This window comes from Ciconia boyciana, chromosome 29 (assembly GCF_034638445.1).
Source record: "Ciconia boyciana chromosome 29, ASM3463844v1, whole genome shotgun sequence".
Lineage (NCBI taxonomy): Eukaryota > Metazoa > Chordata > Aves > Ciconiiformes > Ciconiidae > Ciconia > Ciconia boyciana.
In genome coordinates, this window is record NC_132962.1 from 1,024,796 (window position 1) to 1,048,856 (window position 24,061).

Below are 24,061 nucleotides of genomic sequence, written 5' to 3' on the forward strand. Positions count from 1 at the left end.
GAACACGTCCATCTGTCCGTCCCACCCAAGACCATTGAACCCAACCCATCTTGACGTGGTTGATGGTGTCCATCTGTCCGTCCACCCCCATCCATCAGGTCCTTGAGCATTGATCTTATTCCACTCTTGAGCACATCTGTCTGTCTGTCCCACCCAATCTCTTGCAGCTCCTTTACCACTAAACCCAACCCATCTTGATGTGTTTGATGGTGTCCGTCTGTCCATCCACCCTCATCCATTGGGTCTCCCAGAGCATTGAGCTTAGCCCAACCTCACCCTGTTGAACGCATCCGTCTGTCTGTCCTACCCAAGACTACTGAACCCAACCCATCTTGACGTGGTTGACGGTGTCCATCTGTCCGTCCACCGCCATCCATAACGTCTCCTGGAACGTTGACTTTAGCCCAGCCTCAGCCTGTTGAACGCATCCGTCTGTCTGTCCCACCCAAAACCACTGAACCCAACCCATCTTGACGTGGTTGATGGTGTCCGTCTGTCCGTCCGTCCCCATCCATCACATCTCCCAGAGCATTGAGCTTAGCCCAACCTCACCCTGTTGAACGCATCCGTCTGTCTGTCCCGCCCAAGACTACTGAACCCAACCCATCTCGATGTGGTTGATGGTGTCCATCTGTCCGTCCAACCCAATCCATCAGGTCTCCTGGAGCATTGACTTTAGCCCAACCTCACCCTCTTGCGTGCATCCGTCTGTCTGTCCTACCCAACCTCTTGTAGCTCCTTGACCATTAAACCCAACCCATCTTGAGGTGCTTGATGCTGTCTGTCTGTCCGTCCACTCGCATCCATCAGGTCTCCTTGAGCATTGACCTTCTGCTCTCTTGAGTGCGTCCGTCCGTCTGTCCATCCCTCTTGGTGCATCCTCTTGGGTGTCAACCTTTGTCCACCCTCACCTTGTTGACCACGTCTGTCTGTCCATCTCCTCCAACGCTGCCCCCGCCCCCTCACCTCAGTCAACTGCGTCCGTCTGTCCGTCTGACCCAACCCCTGTTGTCTCCTTGCCCTCACCCCCACTGTCCGTCTGTCCGTCCGCAGGAGACGACCAAACCGATGCTGCGGGAGCCGGGAGCCGGGACCGAGACGCGCCGGACCCTGCTGACCTGCGCCGAGCTGGGGCTGCGCCTCCTCGCCCCCTTCGCCCCCTTCCTCAGCGAAGAGCTCTGGCAGCGCCTGCCCCGCGCCCCCCCCGCGCCCCCCACCCTCTGCCTCGCCCCCTTCCCCGACGCCGCCCGCCTGGTGGGTGCCACCACCCTTGGGTGGGGGGGTGTCCGAGGGGTTTTTCACCCCCCTGACCCCCCTTTGTCTCTCTCTGTGTCCCCCCCCCGCCTCAGGCTCACTGGCGCTGTCCCAAGGTGGAGGCCGAGGTGGCGGCCATGCAGGAGGTGGTGAGGGCGGCGCGAGCCCTGCGGGATGTCTTCCGCCTGGGTGCTGCCCGGCCCCCTGGTGAGTGCGATGGGTGGGGGACAAGATGGCTGCTGGGGTGGGTGTGTGGGGGACTACATGTCCCAGCGTGCCTCGGGGCACCCAAGATGGTTGCCAGTGTGTAGGTGGGGTTGGGGGGAATCACTGGGCACTAGGGCCCAAGATGGCTGCCATGGCTGAGGGGAGGGACTACATGTCCCAGCATGCCCTGAGGCACCCAAGATGGCTGCCTGGGCTGCAGGGGACTACATGTCCCAGCATGCCCTCGGGCACCCAAGATGGCTGCCAGGGTGGGGTTGGAGGGGGATCACTGGGCACTAGGGCCCAAGATGGCTGCCATGGCTGAGGGGAGGGACTACATGTCCCAGCATGGCCTGGGGCACCCAAGATGGCTGCCAGGGTGGGGGGTACATATCCCAGCATGCCCTGGGACATCCAAGATGGCTGTCTGGGCTGCAGGGGACTACATGTCCCAGCATGCCCTGGGGGACAGAAGACAGCTGTCTGGGCTGTAGGGGACTACATATCCCAGCATGCTCTGGGCGAACCCAAGATGGCTGTCGGAGGGGGAGATTACATATCCCAGCATGCCCTGGGGCAGCCAGGTAGCACTAAGATGGCTGCTATGGAGGACTACATATCCCAGCATGCACCTGCTGCTTCCCCATGCTCCAAGATGGCGGCTCCCGCTGGAGGCGGCCATGTTGCCCAGCCCACCACAGGGAGACGGCCTGGAGGCCTGGCAATCCCAGCATGCCCTGGGCGCAGGGGGGCGGCCATGTTTCCCCACATGCCCCAGGTGGGGGCAGCCATGTTGGCGGGGGCATGCTTGGAGGCGGGGCTATCCCAGCATGCTTTGCGCAGTGGCGGTGCGGTGCCCGGTGGAGGCGCAGGATTCGCTGGCAGCGCTGGGCCCCGCCCTCCAGGCTCTGGCGCAGGCGGGGCCTCTGCAGCTCCTCCCCTTGGGGGCGGAGCCAGAGCTGGGCCCTGGCTGGGTGGGGGCCCCTGCGGGCCCCGACACCCACGTCTACCTCTGCCTGCGGGTGAGTGGGGGACCCCCGGGGCATTGTGGGATGCTGGGGGACCCCAGGGCATTGTGGGATGCTGGGGGACCTGGGGGGACCCCGAGGCATCGTGGGACACTGGGGGACCCCAGGGCATCGTGGGACGCTGGGGGATTTAGAGGGGGACCTGAGGCATCGTGGGAAGCCGGAGGACTTGGAGGGGGATCCACGGTATTATGGGATGTGAGGGGGACCCCAGGGCATTGTGGGATGCTGGGGGGACCTCATGGCATTGTGGGACCCTGGGGGACCCCAGGGTATTGTGGGATGCTGGGGGACCTGGGGGGACCCCGAGGCAACCCCGAGGCATTGTGGGACACTGGGGGACCCCAGGGCATTGTGGGACGCTGGGGGATTTAGAGGGGGACCTGAGGCATCATGGGAAGCCGGAGGACTTGGAGGGAGACCCAGGGTATTGTGGGACACGGGGGGGACCCCAGGGCATTGTGGGATGCTGGGGGACCTGGGGGGACCCCGAGGCATCATGGGAAGCGGGAGGACTTGGAAGGGGACCCAGGCCATCATGGGACGCGGGGGGGGACCCCAGAGCATTGTGGGACACTGGGGGGGGGGCACGATGGGAGGAACCCTGGGAGACGCCGAGACTTCGGGGAGCATCGGCAGGCCCTAGGGTGACCCCAGGGCATTATGGGATAGCGGAGGGGGAGCCCCTGAGGCATTGTGGGATAGCGGGGGACCCCCACTTCCCTCCTGCCCCCCCCAGGGGCTGGTGGAGCCGGCGGCCGCCCGGGCCCAGCTCAGCACCCGCAGCCGCAGCCTCCAGCGTCGCCTCGAGACCCTCGGGGGCACCCAGGCGCCCGCCAGCCACCAGCAGGTACCGCCCCTTCGTTAAGCTAATTAAGCTAATTAATTAGCATCATTCCATCCCATAACTCTAGAGGACTGAAGGGGGGGGGGTGTCTCATTAACCTCATTAGCATGAGGTGCTTCGTTAGCGCCGGGAGAGGGACACCCCCCCCCATCGCCTCTTCGTTAGCGCTGCCCTCGTTAACGCTCTCCCCCCCCCCCCCCCTTTTCTCAGGTTGCCATTCTCCGCTCCGAGCTTGCCCGCTTGGCCCAAGCGCTGGAGACCTTGGACCCCCCCGGCCCCCCTGAGGACCCCGATATCCGGGGAGGGGACCCCGACATCCGGGGGACCCCAGCACCCAATAAACCCCTCCCCCCCCCGGGGGGATCCCTAACGACTCCCCCCCCCCCCCCCGCCTCATTATTTCTCTTCGGGGACGTGTCACGGGCTGCACGGTCTCAGCTCAGGGTTGGGGGGGGGAGGACCCAGACATCTGAGGTGGGGGTGGGGGAGGACTCGGGGCATCCAGGCTCCGCCCCTTTCTCGCCGGCGGATCTGGTCCAACGGCCCCCAGACGCCGGCGGGATCCGGGAGCTCCCGACACCCCGAAATCATCCCCGGGTCCCCCCAAAACCGTCCCCTCGTCACCGGCTACGGGCGGGGGGTGGGGGGCGGGGAGGTGACATCAGAAGCGCCACCGCCATGTTGTAACCGCCGCCGGGATCCCGAAAACGGCGCCGGCACCCCAAAATCAACACCCCCCACCGGACGGCGCCGCCGCGACCCCCCCAAAATTGGTCGCCGGGATCTCGTCACCGCCACCGAGACCCCTCAGGGTTGTCACCTGCTGTCACTTCAGGTACCTGTCACCCCCCCCGGGGTACCCCAAGACCCCCCTGGTCCCCACCGTGGGTGTCCCCGTCCCCCCGTGTCCCTGCTCTTGGGGACCCCCATGTCCCTCGGTCCCTTTTTGGGGTCCCTTGTGTCTCCCTGTCCCCTCCCCGCCATCTCACCGTGTCCCCTCCCTATGTCCCCCCCTTATTTCTGGTGTCCCTCCATGTCCCCCGTCCCTTCTGGTGTCCCCCTGTGACCTCACATGTCTCCTCCGTGTCCCCTCCTCTCTCTTGGGGTCCCCCATGTCCCCCCACTTCTCCTGGGGTCCTCTGTGTCCCTCCATGTCACCTCCATGTCCCCTCATCTCTTCTGGGGTCCCCTTGTGTCCCTTCCGTGTCCCCTCATCCCTCTCGGGGTCCCCCGTGTCCCCTCCATGTGTCCACTCTGTGTCCCCTCCATGTCCCCCCATCCCTCCTGGGGTCCCTTCTGTCCCCTCACGTCCCCTCATTTCTCCTGGCGTCCCCTGTGTCCCCCCGATGTCCCCCCTGTCCTTCCTGGGGTCCCCTGTGTCCCTCCATGTCCCCCTGTCCCTCCTGGGGTCCCTCCATGTCCCCTCCATGTCCCCTCCATGTCCCCCGTCCCTCCTGGGGTCCCTCCGTGTCCCCTCCATGTCCCCTCATTCCTCTGGGGTCCCCTGTGTCCCTCCATGTCCCCTCCATGTCCCCTCCATGTTCCCCTGTCCCTCCTGGGGTCCCCTGTGTCCCCTCCATGTCCCCTCCATGTCCCCCATCCCTCCTGGGGTCCCTCCATGTCCCTTCCATGTCCGCTCCATGTCCCCTTGTCCCTCCTGGGGTCCCTTCTGTCCCCTCCATGTCCCCTCATTCCTCTGGGGTCCCCTGTGTCCCTCCATGTCCCCTCCATGTCCCTCCTGGGGTCCCTCCATGTCCCCTCCATGTCCCCCATCCCTCCTGGGGTCCCTCCATGTCCCTTCCATGTCCCCTCCATGTCCCCCGTCCCTCCTGGGGTCCCTTCTTTCCCCTCCATGTCCCCCTGTCCCTCTTGGGGTACCTCCATGTCCCCTCCATGTCCCCTCCATGTCCCCTCCATGTCCCCCGTCCCTCCTGGGGTCCCTCCGTGTCCCCTCCATGTCCCCCATCCCTCCTGGGGTCCCTCCATGTCCCCTCCGTGTCCCCTCCATGTCCCCCATCCCTCCTGGGGTCCCTTTTTTCCCCTCATGTCCCCTCCTTCCTCCTGGCATCTCCTGTGTCCCCCCAATGTCCCCTCTACGTCCCCCCTGTCCTTCCTGGGGTCCCTTCTGTCCCCTCCATGTCCCCTCATTCCTCTGGGGGTCCCCTGTGTCCTTCCATGTCCCGTCCATGTCCCCTCCATGTCTCCCTGTCCCTCTTGGGGTCCCTCCGTGTCCCCTCCATGTCCCCCTGTCCCTCTTGGGGTCCCTCCGTGTCCCCTCCATGTCCCCTCCATGTCCCCCATCCCTCCTGGGGTCCCTTCTGTCCCCTCATGTCCCCTCATTCCTCTGGGGTCCCCTGTGTCCCCCAGTGTCCCTTCTACGTCCCCCTGTCCTTCCTGGGGTCCCCTGAGTCCCTCTATGTCCCCTTCTGTCCCCTCTGTGTCCCCTCATGTCCCCTCCATGTCCTCTCATTCCTTTGGGGTGCCCTGTGTCCCCACAATGTCCCCTCCATGTCCCCCCGTCCCTCCTGGGGTCCTCCCGTTCCCTCTCCCCCAGGGACTCCCCGTGCCACCCCCGGTGACATCCCTGTCCCCTCTGTCCCCTCAGGTCCCTGCCCATGGCTGAGGGGTGCTCCCACGCCGTCCCCCCTCGTCCCCTCCCTGGGGAGGTGACAGCCACCCCCGGGGACATCACCACGGACCCCGAACCTACATGGGGACAGGCTGGAGGCGTCCCCGAGGGGGACAGTGACACCGGTGTCCCCACGGACACTGTCACCGTCACCCCCTGGGCCAGCGGCATCACCATCACCGTCACAGCAGCCCCAGCGGACGAGGACACCGGGGACTTTGGGGACGAGGACGTCCCAGGCTTCGGGGACGAGGACGTTGGGGACAGAGATGTCCCCGTCATATGTGACAAAGACATTGAGGACAGGGATGTCACTACCCCAAAGGATGTTGGGGACAAGGATTTCCCAGCCCCTGGGGACAAGGAGGACAGTGACAAAGATGTCACAGCTCTAAGGGACATTGGGGACAGGGACATTGTGACCCCAAGGGACATTGGAGACCAGGATGGTCCAACCCTTCTGGACAAGGACACTGGGGACAAGGATGTCACAGCTGTAAGGGACACCGGGGACCAGGATGTCCCAGCTCTTGGGGACAAGGATGTCACAGCTGTAAGGGACACTGGGGACCAGGATGTCCCAGCTCTTGGGGACAAGGATGTCACCACCCTGAGGGACACCAGGGACCGGGATGTCCCAGCTCTTGGGGACAAGGATGTCACCATCCTGAAGGACACTGGGGACAGGGATGTCCCAGCTTCTGGGGACAAGGATGTCACCATCCTGAAGGACATTGGGGACAGGGATGTCCCAGTTCCTGGGGACAAGGATGTCACCATCCTGAAGGACACTGGGGACAGGGATGTCCCAGCTCTTGGGGACAAGGATGTCACCATCCTGAAGGACACTGGGGACAGGGATGTCCCAGCTCTTGGGGACAAGGATGTCACCATCCTGAAGGACATTGGGGACAGGGATGTCCCAGTTCCTGGGGACAAGGATGTCACCATCCTGAAGGACACTGGGGACAGGGATGTCCCAGTTCCTGGGGACAAGGATGTTGGGGACAGGGATGCCACCACCCTAAGGGACGTTGGGGACATCCCTGTCCCCACCTTAAGGGACAAGGAGATTGAGGACACGCGGGTCTCGGTCCTAAGGGACGTTGGGGACAAGGATGTCCCGGCTCCAAGGGACGTTGGGGATGGCAATGTCCCAACCCCCGGGGACGTTGGGGACAAGGATGTTGGGGACACGCAGGTCTCGGTCCTCAGGGACGTTGGGGACAAGGATGTCCCAGCTCCAAAGGACACTGGGGACAGCGATGTCCCAGGGGCCACTTGGGTCAAGGATGTTGGGGACATGCAGGTGTCAGCCCTGAGGGATGTTGGGGACACTGGGGACAGGGATGTCACCACCCCAAGAGATGTTGGGGACAAGGACATCAGGGATGTCCCAACCCTAAGGGACATTGGGGACAGGGATGTCACCACCCCAAGAGATGTTGGGGACAAGGACATCAGGGATGTCCCAACCCTAAGGGACATTGGGGACAGGGATGTCCCAGTCCTAAGGGACATTGGGGACAAGGACATCCCGGGATGTCCCAACCTAAGGACATTGGGGACAGGGATGTCCCAGCTCCTGGGGACAAGGATGTCACCACCCTGAAGGACGCTGGGGACAGGGATGTCCCAGCCCATCCGGTCAAGGGCGTTGGGGACAGGGATGTCACAGTCCCAGGGGACATTGGGGACATCCCGGTCTCTGAGGACAAGGACATTGGGGACAGGGATGTCCCAGCTCCTGGGGACAAGGATGTCACCACCCTGAAGGACGCTGGGGACAGGGATGTCCCAGCCCATCCGGTCAAGGGCGTTGGGGACAGGGATGTCACAGTCCCAGGGGACATTGGGGACATCCCGGTCTCTGGGGATGAGGAGGACACTGGGGACAGGGATGTCACTGTCCCGAGGGACGTTGGGGACATCAGAGGTAAGGACTTTGGGGACAGGGACACTGAGGATGAGGACGTTGGGGACGCGGACGTCACAGCCCTGGGGGCCGTTGGGGACAAGGACGTCGGGGACGAGGACGGAGACGTCACAGCCCTGGGGGACGCGGGGGGCGGGGCCGTTGGGGACGCCTGCGCTGCCGGTGGCATCACCATCACGGTGACGGCCCCCCCCGTGGAGGACGAGGACGTCCCCAGCGGGGACGAGGACGTCCCCAGCGATGACGTGGCCGCTGATGTCACTGCTGCCCTCCCCGGGGAGCCCGCCCCTTGTGATGTCGCGGAGAGCGGTGACGTCGCAGCCGCCCGCCCCAGTGATGTCACGGCAGGGGGTGACACCCCCTCTGCTCTCCCTGGGGATGTCCCTGCTGGTGACGTCATCAGCGATGACCTCGTTTTCTCCCTCCCTGGTGATGTCACGGCTGAGGATGATGTCACTTCCTCGGTCCCTGCTGATGACATCATTGTTGACCTCGTCAACAGAGATGATATCACTTCCTTTCTCCCTGAGGAAGCCCTCACTGGTGATGTCATCACCAAGACTGATGTCATTTCCTCCCTTCCTGGGGATGACATTGCTGGTGGCATCATCCCTGAGAATGACCTCACTGGTGACATCATCTCTGGGGACATCTTTGCTGGTGAAATAATAATCGGGCATGATGTCACTTCCTGCCTTCCTGGGGATGAGCTTGCTGGTGATGTCATGCCCAGAAATGACCTCACTGATGACATCATCACCAGGGACAACACCCCTTCCTCCCTCTCTAGGGATATCCACGCTGATGATGTCATCGCCGGCCACGATCTTATTTCCTCATTTCCTGGGGATGACCTTGTTGTTGACATCATCCCTGGAGGTGACCTCACTAATGACATCATCATGGGGGAAGACATCACGTTTTCCGTACCTGGGGATGTCCCTGCTGGTGACATCATTGCCACAGATGATGTCACTTCCTCCCTGCTGGGAGATGTTGCTGGCCAAGAAGTCAAACCTGCTGGTGACCTCACTGGTGACATCATCTGCGCGAACCCTGGTGACACCTCCCCTTGGAATGACTTCACTGATGATGTCATGCCTGAGGACGACATCACTTCCTTCATCCCCGGTGATATTGCTAGACATGACATCACTCCCAAGGGTGATGTCAGAGATGATGTCACACGGGGATCTGACCTTGGTGACATCATTGGGGGTGATGTCACTTCCCCCATCCCGGGAGCCCTCTCTGGCCGTGATGTCAGCCCTGAGGATGACATCATGGGTGACATCGGCCCCGGGGAGGAGCCAACCCCCCCCACCCTTAAAGAACCCGTCCGCCCGGGTGATGACCTCACCGATGACATCACCACCGATGCGCCCAGAGAGGGTGTCGGCAGCCGAGGTGATGCCCCAGGTAAGATGGGGGGCGGAGCCAAGCCGGGGGGCGGGGCTTGAAGGCTGGAGGCGGGGCCAGAGCCAGAGGGCGGGGCCATGAGTAAGTGGGCGGAGCTGGGGGGGACGTGGGGGGGGGAGCTGGGGGGACCAGTGCTGGGCATGGGCGTGGCCTGTCGCTCGGGGGCGTGGCCTCGGCGGCGTGGGCGGGGCCAAGGGCATTTGCAGTTGCTGGGGATGGGGCTTAGGGGCAGGGCCGGCGTGGGGGTGGAGCCAGGTGGGCTGGGGCAGGGCCACAGCTGGCTCAGGGCGGGGCCTGGTGCTGACCCCACCCCTCTCCCCCCCCAGACGCCCCCAGCCCCAGACGCCCCCCGGGCTGCCCCCTCGTCTTCCTCGCCCTCGTCTGCCTCCTCCTCGCCCTCCTCCTCCTCGCCGGGGTCTTTGCGGTACGGCCCGGACCCCTGGGTGCCCTGGGGGGTCACGGGGGGTCTTGGATGTCTGGGTGCCCTGGGGGGTCACGGGGGTCCCGGACCCCTGGGTGCCCTGGGGGTCACTGGGGGTCTTGGATGTCTGGGTGCCCTGGGGGTCACGGGGGGGGTCCCGGACCCCTGGGTGCCCTGGGGGGTCACGAGGGGGTCCCGGACCCCTGGGTGCTCTGGGGGTCCCGGGAGGGGTCGTGGATGTCTGGGTGCCCTGGGGGGTCACGGGGGGGGTCCCGGACCCCTGGGTGCCCTGGGGGGGTCACGAGGGGGTCCCGGACCCCTGGGTGCCCTGGCGGGGGTCACGGGGGCGGTCCCGGACCCCTGGGTGCCCTGGGGGGTCACGGGGGGTCCCGGACCCCTGGGTGCCCTGGGGGGTCACGGGGGGTCCCGGACCCCTGGGTGCCCTGGGGGGGGTCACGGGGGGTCTTGGATGTCTGGGTGCCCTGGGGGTCACGGTGGGGTCCCAGAAGTCTGGGTGCCCTGGGGGTCCCAGACACCCCAGGGTCCCCCTGACACCCCCTTCTTCCCCCCCCCAGGCCGTCCATTACGTCAAGGTCTTCATCATCAGCTCGGCCACCTTCTCCGTGCCAGTGGCCGAATCCTTCCCATGAGCCTTTGCGGCAGGACAAGATGGCGGGTGGGGGGGCGGGGGGGTGTCACCCCCAATCCAGCAGCAATAAACCCCCCCTTGGCCACCCCGGACGCCCGGGTCCCTTGGCAGCGCGGGGGGGGGGGGAAACGGGGCCGTCACGGCTGGTGGCCACTGGCAAGTTCGGGCTTGTCACCGGCTTGGGGACAGTGGCTCCGGACAAAACGCCATTGTCCCCAAGGTGCCACCGCGGGGGTGGCCATCGGGGCTGGGCCACGCACTGGGGAGATGGGGAGGGGGACAGGAGACGTGGGGGACACTGGGGGAGGGTTTGGGGACACCAGGACGTTGGGGACACTGAGGACGGTGGGGAACCTGGGGACACCAGGGAGGGTTTGGGGACACTGGGGACATCAGGCCATGGGGGAGCCTGGGGACACCAGGGAGGGTTTGGGGACACTGGGGACATCAGGCCATGGGGGAGCCTGGGGACACCAGGGAGGGTTTGGGGACACTTGGATTCTGGGGACACGGAGGACATGGGAGAGGGTTTGGGGACACTGGGGAGCGTTTGAGGACACCAGGACATTGGGGACACTGAGAACAGTGGGGAGCCTGGGGACACCAGGGAGGGTTTGGGGACACTGGGGACGTCAGGCCATGGGGAGCCTGGGGACACCAGGGAGGGTTTGGGGACACCAGGGACGCTGGGGAAGGTTTGGGGACATCAGGCCATGGGGGAGCCTGGGGACACCAGGGAGGGTTTGGGGACACTGGGATTCGGGGGACAGGGGGGACAGGGGAGAGGGTTGGGGGACACTGGGGAGCGTTTGAGGACACCAGGACATTGGGGACACTGAGAACAGTGGGGAGCCTGGGGACACCAGGGAGGGTTTGGGGACACTGGGGACGTCAGGCCATGGGGGAGCCTGGGGACACCAGGGAGGGTTTGGGGACACCAGGGACGCTGGGGAAGGTTTGGGGACATCAGGCCATGGGGGAGCCTGGGGACACCAGGGAGGGTTTGGGGACACTTGGATTCTGGGGACACGGAGGACATGGGAGAGGGTTTGGGGACACTGGGGAGCGTTTGAGGACACCAGGACATTGGGGACACTGAGAACAGTGGGGAGCCTGGGGACACCAGGGAGGGTTTGGGGACACCTGGACTCTGGGGACACTGAGGACACAGGGGACACTGGGAAGGGTTTGGGGACACTGGGGACATCAGGCCATGGGGGAGCCTGGGGACACCAGGGAGGGTTTGGGGACACTGGGGACATCAGGCCATGGGGGAGCCTGGGGACACCAGGGAGGGTTTGGGGACACCAGGACACTGGGGACACTGAGGACAGTGGGGAACCTGGGGACATCAGGGAGGGTTTGGGGACACTTGGATTCTGGGGACACCGAGGACATGGGAGAGGGTTTGGGGACACTGGGGAGCGTTTGGGGACACCAGGACATTGGGGACACTGAGGACAGTGGGGAACCTGGGAACATCAGGGAGGGTTTGGGGACACCAGGGACGCTGGGGAAGGTTTGGGGACATCAGGCCATGGGGGAGCCTGGGGACACCAGGGAGGGTTTGGGGACACCTGGACTCTGGGGACACCGAGGACACAGGGGACACTGGGAAGGGTTTGGGGACAGAGAGAGCATTGGGGACACCGGGGACATTGAGGAGGGCTTGGGGACAGAAGGACACTGGGGACATCGAGGACATTAGGGAGGGTTTGGGGAGCTTGGGGACACTGGGAAGGGTTTGGGGACACCGGGGACACCAAGGACATCGGGGAGGGTTTGGGGACACCTGGACTCTGGGGACACCGAGGACATGGGAGAGGGTTTGGGGACACTGGGGGGGAGGGTGTGGGGACAGCAGGGCACAGGGGACACGGAGGGTTTGGGGACACCAGAGGGGGACTGCAAGGACTGGGGACACTGGGGACACCGGGAAGTGGTGGGGTCCTTTGGGACACTGGAGGGCAACTGGGAGGACTGGGGACACCGGGGAGGTTGGGGACACCGGAGACTTTGGGGACATGGGTTTGCTGGGGACACGGGGGACTTGGGGGACATTGGGGACGCTGGGGCTGGGGACACGGGGGCTGGGGACATGGGGACTGGCCCTTGTCACCCAGCCCGGGGAGGACGTGGGGACAGCCATGTCCCATGTCCCCGCCCCGGGACACGGCCACCTCCCATGTCCCCACCCAGGGGACGTCCCCGTCCCTGTGCCTATAAGCAGGGGACACCGAGGGGGGCCAGGCAGCGCCATGGGGGTGACGGGGACACTTGTGGTGGCCCTGGGGACGCTGCTGCTGCTGGGGGGTGAGGGACGCAGGGGGACATGGGGGAGGACATGGGGGGCCATGGGGACAAAGGGGACATGGGGGACATGGGGGACATGGGGATGGGGGACACTGGGGGACATGGGGGACATGGGGGATAAGGGGGACATGGGGGGACATGGGGGACACTGGGGGACATGGGGATAGGGAGGACATGGGGGACACTGGGGGACATGGGGGACACTGGGGACATGGGGGGACACTGGGGGACATGGGGACACATGGGGGATATGGGGACACATGGGGGGACACTGGGGGACATGGGGGGACATGTGGGGACACAGGGACATGGGGGACGTGGGGGGACATGGGAATAAGGGGGACAGCAGGGGACATGGAGGGACACAGGGGACATGGGGACATGGGGACATGGGGACACGGGGAAGGAGGGGACATGGGGAAGGAGGGGACATAGGGGACAAAGGGAGATGTGACATGGAGGGACACAAGGGGACACAAAGGGACAGAGGGGGCCACAGGGCCACCTGGGCGGGGGGAATATGGGGTCCGTGGGGCCAGGGGACCCGTTCCTGTCCCCGTCCCTGCCCGTGTCACCTCCCCACAGGACCCGCCGAGCTTGTCCCTGTCCCCCAGCAGCCTTGGGGACAAGCGCTGGCCTCGCTGCTCCAGTTGCTCCACCTCCTCCCGGGTGGCCCCTCGGGGACAATGGTGTCCCCAGGGCCACCCCCCAGCTCGGGGACGTTGGGGTCACCCCCTGCCTTGGAGATGCCACCCCAAGGACCCGAGAGACGTCCCCACGGACCAGGGACACGTCCCCATGGACCAGGGACACGTCCCCAAGGACCAGGGACACGTCCCCAGGGACCAGCCCGACGTCCCCACGGACCAGGGACGGTGCTCCAAGGTCTGGGGACATGGGCTCAGGGACCCGAGGGACGTCCCCAAGGACCGGGGACACATCCCCAAGGACCAGGGACATGGCCCCAAGGACCAGGGACGTGGCCCCAAGGACTGGGGACACGTCCCCAAGGACCAGGGACATGGCCCCAAGGACCAGGGACGTGGCTCCAGGGACTGGGGACGTGGGCCCAGGGACCCGAGGGACGTCCCCAAGGACCGGGGACACGTCCCCAAGGACCAGGGACACGGCCCCAAGGACCAGGGACGTGGCCCCAAGGACTGGGGACACGTCCCCAAGGAGCAGGGACATGGCCCCGTGGACCAGCTCAACGTCCCCAAGGACCAGGGACGCGTCCCCAAGAGGTTGAGACGCGTCCCCAAGGACCAGAGAGGCGTCCCCATGGGCCAGGGACGCGTCCCCATGGAGCTGGGACACGTCCCCAAGGACCAGGGACACGTCCCCATGGGCCAGGGACGCGTCCCCATGGAGCTGGGACACGTCCCCAAGGACCGTCCCAGCATCCCCTGGGACAGGGGACGCGTCCCCAGGGACGTCCCCTGCACCGGGGGTGGCCAAGGAGCTCGGGCGAGAGCTGGAGCGGGGCAGCGTCACCAGGCTCCAACCTTGGGGACATTGGGGACGTCAGGAGCCAGGACGTGTCCAGGGACGTCGAGGACAGCGAGAGCCGCGGTACGGGGACCGGTGGGGACGTGGGGGTCATGGGGGACTTTGGGGACACAGGGGGGGACCTGGTGTCCAGCCCTGTCCCTCACCCTGTCCCCTCTCCAGGTTGGGGACACTCGGAGGAACTGCGGGAGGTGCCATAGCACCGGGGGACATCATGTCCCCATGTCCCTGTCACCGTGTCCCCTTCCTGTCTCGATGTCCCCATCCCCATGTCCCCACCCTGTGCCCATGTCCCCATCCCCGTGTCCCCATCCTGTCCCCGTGTCCCCATCTTGTCCCCATGTCCCCATCCCCGTGTCCCCATCCTGTCCCCGTGTCCCCATCCTGTCCCCATGTCCCCATCCCCATGTCCCCGTCCCCATGTCCCCATCCTGTCCCCATGTCCCCATCCCCCTGTCCCCATGTCCCCATCCCTGTGTCCCCATGTCCCCATCCTGTTCCTGTGTCCCCATCCTGTCCCCATCCCCGTGTCCCCATGTCCCCATCCTGTCCCCATGTCCCCATCCCCGTGTCCCCACATCCCCATCCCTGTGTCCCCATGTCCCCGTCCCCATGTCCCCATCCCCATGTCCCCATCCTGTCCCCATGTCCCCATCCCCGTGTCCCCACGTCCCCATCCCCGTGTCCCCATTAAAGGTGGAAGCAGCAGCGTCCCTGTCCTCGTCCCTCGTCTCTGGGCTGACCTCGGGGCCCCACGGGGACGGGGAGGGGACACCCCGGGGGTCCCCTTGCGATGGGTCCTTTGCCTGGACGCCCCCCCCCCGGTGTCACGAGCGCGCCAGGTCTCAGCCCCCCCCATGGCAACACCAAGAGTGGGGCCAGATGAGTCTTTAATTGGGGACATCTGTGGGGCGTGGGGGGCCAGGACCATGGTGGCTCTTCTTGGGGACATCTGTGGGGTCAACGGGGACAGGATGATGGTGGATCTTCTCATGGACATCTGTGGGGTGTGTGGGGCCAGGACGATGGTAGCTTTTCTTGGGGACATCTATGGGGTCTGTGGGGCTGAGGTTGTCTATGGGCCCAGAATGACGTTGGCTCTTCCTGGAGACATCCATGGGGTCTGTGGGGCCAACAGGGCCAGGACGATGGTGGCTCTTCTTGGGGACATCTGTGGGGTCAACGGGGCCAGGATGATGGTGGATCTTCTTGGGGACATCTGTGGGGTGTGTGGGGCCAGGACGATGGTGGATCTTCTTGGGGACATCTGTGGGGTCAACAGGGACAGGACAATGGTGGATCTTCTCATGGACATCTGTGGGGTGTGTGGGGCCAGGATGATGGTGGCTCTTCTTGGGGACATCTGTGGGGTCAACGGGGACAGGACGATGGTGGATCTTCTTGGGGACATCTATGGGGTCTGTGGGGCCAGGACGATGGTGGATCTTCTTGGGGACATCTGTGGGGTGTGTGGGGCCAGGATGATGGTGGCTCTTCTTGGAGACATCTGTGGGGTGTGTGGGGCCAGGACGATGGTGGCTCTTCTTGGGGACATCTGTGGGGTCAACGGGGACAGGACAATGGTGGATCTTCTCATGGACATCTGTGGGGTGTGTGGGGCCAGGACGATGGTGGATCTTCTCATGGACATCTGTGGGGTGTGTGGGGCCAGGACGATGGTGGATCTTCTTGGGGACATCTGTGGGGTGTGTGGGGCCAGGACGATGGTGGGTCTTCTCATGGACATCTGTGGGGTGTGTGGGGCCAGGACGATGGTGGCTCTTCTTGGGGACATCTGTGGGGCCAACGGGGACAGGACAATGGTGGATCTTCTCATGGACATCTGTGGGGTGTGTGGGGCCAGGACGATGGTGGATCTTCTCATGGACATCTGTGGGGTGTGTGGGGCCAGGACGATGGTGGCTCTTCTTGGGGACATCTGTGGGGTCAACAGGGCCAGGATGATGGTGGCTTTTCTTGGGGACATCTATGGGGTCAACGGGGCCAGGACGATGGTGGCTGTTCTTGGGGACATCTGTGGGGCCGAGGATATCGAAGGCGGTGGTGACTCTTCTTGAGGACATCCATGGGGTCTGTGGGGCCAACAGGGCCAGGACGACGGTGGCTCTTCTTGGGGACATCTGTGGGGTCTGTGGGGCTGAGGTTGTCCGTGGGGCCAGGACGACGATGGCTTTTCTTGGGGCCACCCTTGAGGCCGAGGGTGCTTGAGGACGTTGGTGGCTCTTCTCCAGGACATCCGTGGGGCCAAGGTGGGGCCCGAGGCGGTGGTGGCTCCACGGTGCCGGTGACCACCCCCCGCTCAGGTCAGTGGCCGCCCCCCGTCCCCGACGTCTCCTCGTGACCCGGCGGTGGCTTGTCCCCGTCCCCGTCCCCGTCCCCGTCCCCGTCCCACCTGGGCAGGGGTGGCCAAGGGGCCACGGGGATCTCGGGCATCGGTGGGACGGGGTCGTCGGGTCGGGGGGGGCTGTGGGGCTGGGGCGCAGGGGGGTGCTGGGGGGGCAGGGGGGGGCCGGGGGTTGGCGTTCGGCCATGCTGGGGGGAGGGGGGAGAGAGGGGTCAGGGGGTGCTCGGGGGGACCCGGGCGTCCAGGGCCACTCCCTGCCCCCAGTGTCACCCAGTGTCACCCAGTGCCCCCCAGTGCCCCCAGATATGGGGACCCAGGGCCAGCCCCTGCCCCACGTCGTCCCCAGTGCCCCCCAGATACGGGGACCCCAGCATCTGGGGCCTCCCCCACCCCCACTGCCACCCAGTGCCCCCCAGTGCCCCCAGATATGGGCACCCAGGTGTCCAGGGCCTTCCCCCACCCCCAGTGTCACCCAGTGTCACCCAGTGTCACCCAGTGCCCCCAGATATGGGGACCCAGGTGTCTGGGTCCAATCCCTGCCCCCAGCTTCACCCAGTGCCTCCCAGTGCCCCCCAGTGCCCCCAGCTATGGGGACCCAGGTGTCCGGGGCCTTCCTGCACCCCCAGTGCCCCCAGTGCCCCCCAGTGCCCCCAGATATGGGGACCCAGAGCCATCCCCTGCCCCACATTGTCCCCAGTGCCCCCAGATACGGGGACCCCAGCATCTGGGGCCTTCCCCACCCCCCACTGCCACCCAGTGCCCCCAGTGCCCCCAGATATGGGGACCCAGGTGTCCAGGGCCTTCCTGCACCCCCCAGTGTCACCCAGTGTCACCCAGTGCCCCCCAGTGCCCCCAGTGCCCCCAGCTATGGGGACCCAGGTGTCCGGGGCCTTCCTGCGCCCCCAGTGTCACCCAGTGCTCCCCAGTGCCCCCAGTGCCCCCCAGATATGGGGACCCAGAGCCACCCCCTGCCCCACATCGTCCCCAGTGCCCCCCAGATACGGGGACCCCAGCATATGGGGCCTCCCCCACGTCCCAGTGTCACCCAGTGCCCCCAGTGCCCCCAGATATGGGCACCCAGAGCCACCCCTGCCCCACATCGTCCCCAGTGCCCCCAGATATGGGGACCCCAGCATCTGGGGCCTTCCCCCACCCCCCAGTGTCACCCAGTGCCCCCCAGTGCCCCCCAGTGCCCCCCAGCTGTGGGGACCCAGGCGTCCAGGGAGGGGACCTACCTGGTGGCAGTGGCAGCCGGCTCCAGTGCAGCACTGGGAGCACTGGGAGCACTGGGAGCACTGGGCGGGTCCCCCCGGCTCTTATGGGTCCCCACAGGGTGGGTGGGGCCGCCCGGATGCCTGGGTGCCTCCGCCGCGTCAGCGGGGCCGGGGGGTGACGGCCGCGTCCCCGGGGCGGGGTGGGGACCTGGCTGGTGGCCCGGTTGCCCCGGTTGACCTGGCTGACCCGGCTGGTGACGTGGCTGGTGACACGGACGGTGACACGGCCGGTGACACGGCTGGTGGCCTGGCTGGTGGCCTGGCTGGTGACACGGCCGGTGGCCTGGCTGGTGGCCCAGCCGGTGGCCCCGCTGGTGGCCCCACTGGTAGCCTGGCTGGTGGCCCGGCTGTTGGCCCGGCTGGTGGCCCGGCTGGTGGCCTGGCTGGTGACACGGCTGGTGACACGGCCGGTGGCCTGGCTGGTGGCCCAGCCGGTGGCCCCGCTGGTGGCCCCACTGGTGGCCTGGCTGGTGGCCCGGCTGGTGGCCTGGCTGGTGGCCCCGCTGGTGGCCTGGCTGGTGGCCCGGCTGGTGGCCCGGCTGGTGGCCTGGCTGGTGGCCCCGCTGGTGGCCTGGCTGGTGGCCCGGCTGGTGGCCCCGCTGGTGGCCCGGCTGGTGGCCCCGCTGGTGGCCCGGCTGGTGGCCCGGCTGGTGGCCCCGCTGGTGGCCCGGCTGGTGGCCCCGCTGGCCGAGGGGGACGTGGCTGTGGCTCCCCGCGACTCCGGGGTCCCGTCGTGCTCTGCCACAGCCGGCACCCGGGGGCCGCTATAGCCCGGCCCCTACAGACCCGGTCCCTATAGCCCAGCCCTATGGAACAGCCCCTATAGCCCGGCCCCTACAGACCCGGTCCCTATAGCCCAGCCCTATGGAACAGCCCCTATAGCCCGGCCCCTACAGACCCGGTCCCTATAGCCCAGCCCTATGGAACAGCCCCTACAGACCTGGTCCCTATAACCCAGCTCCTAGGACCCAGCCCCTATAGCCCAGCCCCTATAGCCCAGCCCCTATACACCTGGTCCCTATAACCCAGCCGTACAGGCCAGTCCCTATAGCCTCACCCTATAGCCTAGCTCCTATAGACCTGGCCCCTATAGCCCATCCCCTACAGATCTGGTCCCTATAACCCAGCCCCTATAGCCCAGCCCCTATAGCCCAGCCCCTGCAGACGTGATCCCTATAACCCAGCCCCTATAGCCTCACCATATAGCCCAGCCCTTACAGACCCAGTCCCTATAACCCAGCCCCTGTAGCCCAGCCCCTATACACCTTGCCCCTACAGACCTGGTCCCTATAGCCCAGCCACTATAGCCCGACCCCTATAGCCTCACCCTATAGCCCAGCCCCTACAGACGTGATTCCTATAGCCCAGCCCCTATAACCCACCCCCTACAGCCTCACCCTATGGCCTCACCCTATAGCCCAGCCGCTATACACCTGGTCCCCATAGCCCGACCCCTATAGCCTCACCCTATAGCCCAGCCCCTAAAACCCACCCCCTACAGCCTCACCCTATAGCCCAGCCCACACAGACATGATTCCTATAACCCAGCCCCTATAGCCCAACCTCTATAGTCTCACCCTATAGCCCAGCCCACACAGATGTGATCTCTATAGCCCAGCCCCTATACACCTGGTCCCTAGAGCCCGACCCCTATAGCCTCACCCTATAGCCCAGCCCCTATAACCCACCCCCTACAACCCACCCCCTACAGCCTCACCCTATAGCCCAGCCCCTATAACCCACCCCCTACAGCCTCACGCTATAGCCCAGCCCCTATAGCCTCACCCTATGGCCTCACCCTATAGCCCAGCCCCTATAACCCACCCCCTACAGCCTCACCCTATAGCCCAGCCCACACAGATGTGATCTCTATAGCCCAGCCCCTATACACCTGGTCCCTAGAGCCTGACCCCTATAGCCTCACCCTATAGCCCAGCCCCTATAGCCTCACCCTATGGCCTCACCCTATAGCCCAGCCCCTATAACCCACCCCCTACAGCCTCACCCTATAGCCCAGCCCCTATAGCCTCACCCTATGGCCTCACCCTATAGCCCAGCCCCTATAACCCACCCCCTACAGCCTCACCCTATAGCCCAGCCCCTATGGGACCCCATACCCATCACTCGGGGCCATCGCCTGCGGCTGCACCCTTTATTGAGCTGGAGGGGGAGGGGGAGAGCGCAGGGGGAGGAGAGCGCGGGGGAGGGGGGGCCCGGCCGCCTGGATCCCCCATCCCAGCGGATCAGGAGGGGCCAGGACCCAAAAAACGGGACCCAGGGGCCCAGGCCCCCCCAAGACCCCCCAGAAAGGGACTCCGGGGTCTGGGACCCCCCCAAAAAGGAACCGAGGGGTCCGGGACCCCCCAGACCCCCAAAAAGGGACCCAGGGGTCTGGGACCCCCCAAAAAGGAACCCAGGGGTCTGGGACCCCCCAGACCCCCAAAAGGGACCCAAGGGTCAGGGACCCCCCCAAAAAGGAACCCAGGCATCTGGGACCCCCCAGACCCCCAAAGGGACCCAAGGGTCTGGGACCCCCCAAAAAGGAACCCACGGGTCCGGGACCCCCACACCCCCAAAGGGACCCAGGGGTCTGGGACCCCCCGACCCCTAAAAGGAACCCAGGGGTCTGGGACCCCCCAGACCCCCAAAAAGGGACCCAAGGGTCAGGGACCCCCCAAAAAAGGAACCCAGGGGTCTGGGACCCCCCGACCCCCAAAAAGGGACCCAAGGGTTGGGACACCCCCAAAAAGGAATCCAGGGGTCCGGGACCCCTCACACCCCAAAAAGGGACCCAGGGGTCTGGGACCCCCCAAAGGAACCCAGGCATCTGGGACCCCCCAGACCCCCAAAAAAGGGACCCAAGGGTCCGGGCCCCCCCCAAAAGGGACCCAGGGGTCCGGGCCCCCCACTTTAAGCCTCCCCCCGGGGGGGCAGGTTGGGGGGCAGGGAGGGGCCCAGCAGGTCCCACAGCTCGGGGCTGAGCTCCAGGAGGGTCTCGGGGCCGGGGGGGTCGCGGTGGCGGAGGGGGGGGCTCCGCAACGCCCAGGCCAGGCCCTCGAGAGCCGCCATCAGGCGGCCTTTGGCCTCATCCTCCTCTTCGTCGTCCTCCTCCTCTTCCTCGGCCACCGTGGGCACGGGGTCGGTGACGGGGACGGTGGCGGGGACGGTGGCGGAGACGATATCGGGGACGGTGGCGGAGGGGGTGACAGGGACGGGGACGGTGGCGGGGACGGTGGCGGAGACGATATCGGGGACGGTGGCGGAGGGGGTGACGGGGACGGGGACGGGGACGGTGGTGGGGACGGTGGCGGGGACCGGGACGGTGGCAGCGGCGGTGGCACGGAGCGGCAGGCTGCGGGCGGTGACACCTGGGGGGGGGAGGGGACACAAAGGGTCAGCGATGGGGGCAGGGGACCCTCAACCCCCCCACCCTGACCCCCACCCGCACCGGGGAGGGGACCCAGGCGTCCGGGCACCTACCGAGAGGGTGGGGGCCGAGCAGGGCGAGCAGGCAGAGCAGGACCCCGAGGGTCCTAGGAGCACCCATGGGTGCTGGTCAGGAAGGACTGGGAGCACTGGGAGCACTGGGAGCACTGGTTTTTTTTTTTTAAGGGTGGGTGGGTGGGGATCCTCCCACCCAGGATTTGGGACCCAACCCGGGTGTGGTCACCCAGTCAGGGTGGGGACCCAGGCGCCCGGGGGCCGGAGCCGCTCCCCACCCCCGTCCTCACGTGGGACCCAGGCGTCCGGGGGGGACCCAGGGGTCCCTTCGGGGCCTTACTGGTCCTTATGGGGCCATACTGGTCTGTGTGGGGCCATACTGGTCTGTATGGGGCTATACTGGTCTGTGTGGGGCCATACTGGTCCGTGTGGGGCTATACTGGTCTGTATGGGGCTATACTGGTCCGTGTGGGGCCATACTGGTCCGTATGGAGCCATACTGGTCCGTATGGGGCCATACTGGTCTGTGTGGGGCCATACTGGTCCGTGTGGGGCTATACTGGTCTGTATGGGGCTATACTGGTCCGTGTGGGGCCATACTGGTCCGTATGGAGCCATACTGGTCCGTATGGGGCCATACTGGTCTGTGTGGGGCCATACTGGTCCATGTGGGGCCATACTGGTCTGTGTGGGGCCATACTGGTCTGTGTGGGGCCATACTGGTCTGTATGGGGCCATACTGGTCTTTATGGGGCTATACTGGTCCTTATGGGGCCATACTGGTCCGTATGGAGCCATACTGGTCTGTGTGGGGCCATACTGGTCTGTGTGGGGCCATACTGGTCTTTATGGGGCTATACTGGTCCTTATGGGGCCATACTGGTCCGTATGGAGCCATACTGGTCTGTGTGGGGCCATACTGGTCTGTGTGGGGCCATACTGGTCTGTATGGGGCCATACTGGTCTTTATGGGGCTATACTGGTCCTTATGGGGCCATACTGGTCTGTGTGGGGCCATACTGGTCCGTGTGGGGCCATACTGGTCTGTGTGGGGCCATACTGGTCTGTATGGGGCCATACTGGTCTTTATGGGGCTATACTGGTCCTTATGGGGCCATACTGGTCCGTATGGAGCCATACTGGTCTGTGTGGGGCCATACTGGTCTGTGTGGGGCCATACTGGTCTGTATGGGGCCATACTGGTCCGTGTGGGGCCATACTGGTCTGTATGGGGCCATACTGGTCTTTATGGGGCTATACTGGTCCGTGTGGGGCCATACTGGTCTGTATGGGGCCATACTGGTCTTTATGGGGCTATACTGGTCCGTGTGGGGCCATACTGGTCTGTGTGGGGCCATACTGGTCTTTATGGGGCTATACTGGTCCGTGTGGGGCTATACTGGTCTGTGTGGGGCCATACTGGTCCGTGTGGGGCCATACTGGTCTGTATGGGGCCATACTGGTCTGTGTGGGGCCATACTGGTCCGTGTGGGGCCATACTGGTCTGTGTGGGGCCATACTGGTCTTTATGGGGCTATACTGGTCCGTGTGGGGCCATACTGGTCCGTGTGGGGCCATACTGGTCCCTACTGGGCTCATACTGGTCCCTTTGGGGCCATACTGGTCTTTATGGGGCCATACTGGTCCTTATGGGGCCATACCGTCCCTATAGGGCTCATACTGGTCCCTACAGGGCTCGTACTGGTCCCTTTGGGGTCATACTGGTTTCTTTAGGACTCAAAATGGTCCCTTTCAGGCTCATACTGGTTCCTTTGGGACCATACTGGTCTCCTTGGGGCTCTTACTGGTCCTTAAGGGTTCATACTGGTCCTTATGGGGCCATACTGGTCCCTGCAGGCCTCATACTGGTCCCTACGGGGCTCGTACTGGTCCGTTTGGGACCATACTGGTTTCTCCTTGGGGCTCATACTGGTTGGTGTCACCCCCCATCCCTCCTGCCCCAGTTTCAGGGCCACCTCCCCAGTGTCACCCGGCACCACCCGGGTGTCCCCGATGTCCCAGCGTCCCCATGGGTGGCCCTGGCCCAGCCCCATTGTCCCCGTCCCGTCCCACCTTGTCCCCACGTGCCACCGGCCCCACGGGTGCCCCCGTCCCGTCCCTCATGTCCCCGGTGTCCCCATCCTGTCCCCGGTGTCCCCATCCTGTCCCCGGTGTCCCCATCCCCATGGGTGTCCCCATCCCCATGGGTGTCCCCATCCTGTCCCCAATGTCCCTATCCTGTCCCCCCATGTCCCCAGTGTCCCCAACCCCATGGGTGTCCCCATCCCATTGCTCATGTCCCCGGTGTCCCCATCCCATCGATGTCCCTGTCCCCCATGTCCCCAACGTCCCCATCCCATCCCTGATGTCCCCATCCCATGGATGTCCCTGTCCCCCATGTCCCCAGTGTCCCCATCCCATGGATGTCCCTGTCCCCCATGTCCCCAGTGTCCCCATCCCATCCCTGATGTCCCCATCCCATGGGTGTCCCCATCCCATGGGTGTCCCTGTCCCCCATGTCCCCAGTGTCCCCATCCCAGCCCTGATGTCCCCATCCCATGGGTGTCCCTGTGCCCCTTGTCCCCAGTGTCCCCATCCCATGGGTGTCCCCGTCCCATGGGTGTCCCTGTCCCCATGTCCCCAATGTCCCCATCCCATCCCTGATGTCCCCATCCCATGGGTGTCCCTGTGCCCCTTGTCCCCAGTGTCCCCATCCCATCCCTGATGTCCCCACCCCATGGATGTCCCTGTGCCCCTTGTCCCCAGTGT

At 65.2% G+C, this 24,061-nt stretch overlaps 2 protein-coding genes across 2 annotated transcripts in view; both read left to right on the forward strand.

Annotated features, from left to right (window-relative positions):
- VARS2 (valyl-tRNA synthetase 2, mitochondrial) overlaps positions 1 to 4,023 on the forward strand; it is a 17,094-nt gene extending 13,071 nt beyond the window's left edge. Inside the window, exons 21-25 of the mRNA XM_072847849.1 lie at positions 1,054 to 1,254; positions 1,350 to 1,461; positions 2,305 to 2,483; positions 3,229 to 3,339; positions 3,547 to 4,023. Coding sequence (XP_072703950.1) covers positions 1,054 to 1,254; positions 1,350 to 1,461; positions 2,305 to 2,483; positions 3,229 to 3,339; positions 3,547 to 4,023 — 1,080 coding nt within the window. The remainder of the gene's footprint in view (positions 1 to 1,053; positions 1,255 to 1,349; positions 1,462 to 2,304; positions 2,484 to 3,228; positions 3,340 to 3,546) is intronic.
- LOC140644787 (uncharacterized) lies at positions 3,985 to 18,621 on the forward strand. Its single transcript, XM_072847850.1, is given in 6 exon segments — positions 3,985 to 4,171; positions 5,942 to 7,502; positions 7,505 to 9,320; positions 10,317 to 10,413; positions 15,138 to 16,276; positions 18,182 to 18,621. Coding segments are annotated over 5 exon segments (5,043 nt in total). The 5' UTR covers positions 3,985 to 4,171; positions 5,942 to 5,951.
- Positions 18,622 to 24,061: the final 5,440 nt, after the last annotated feature.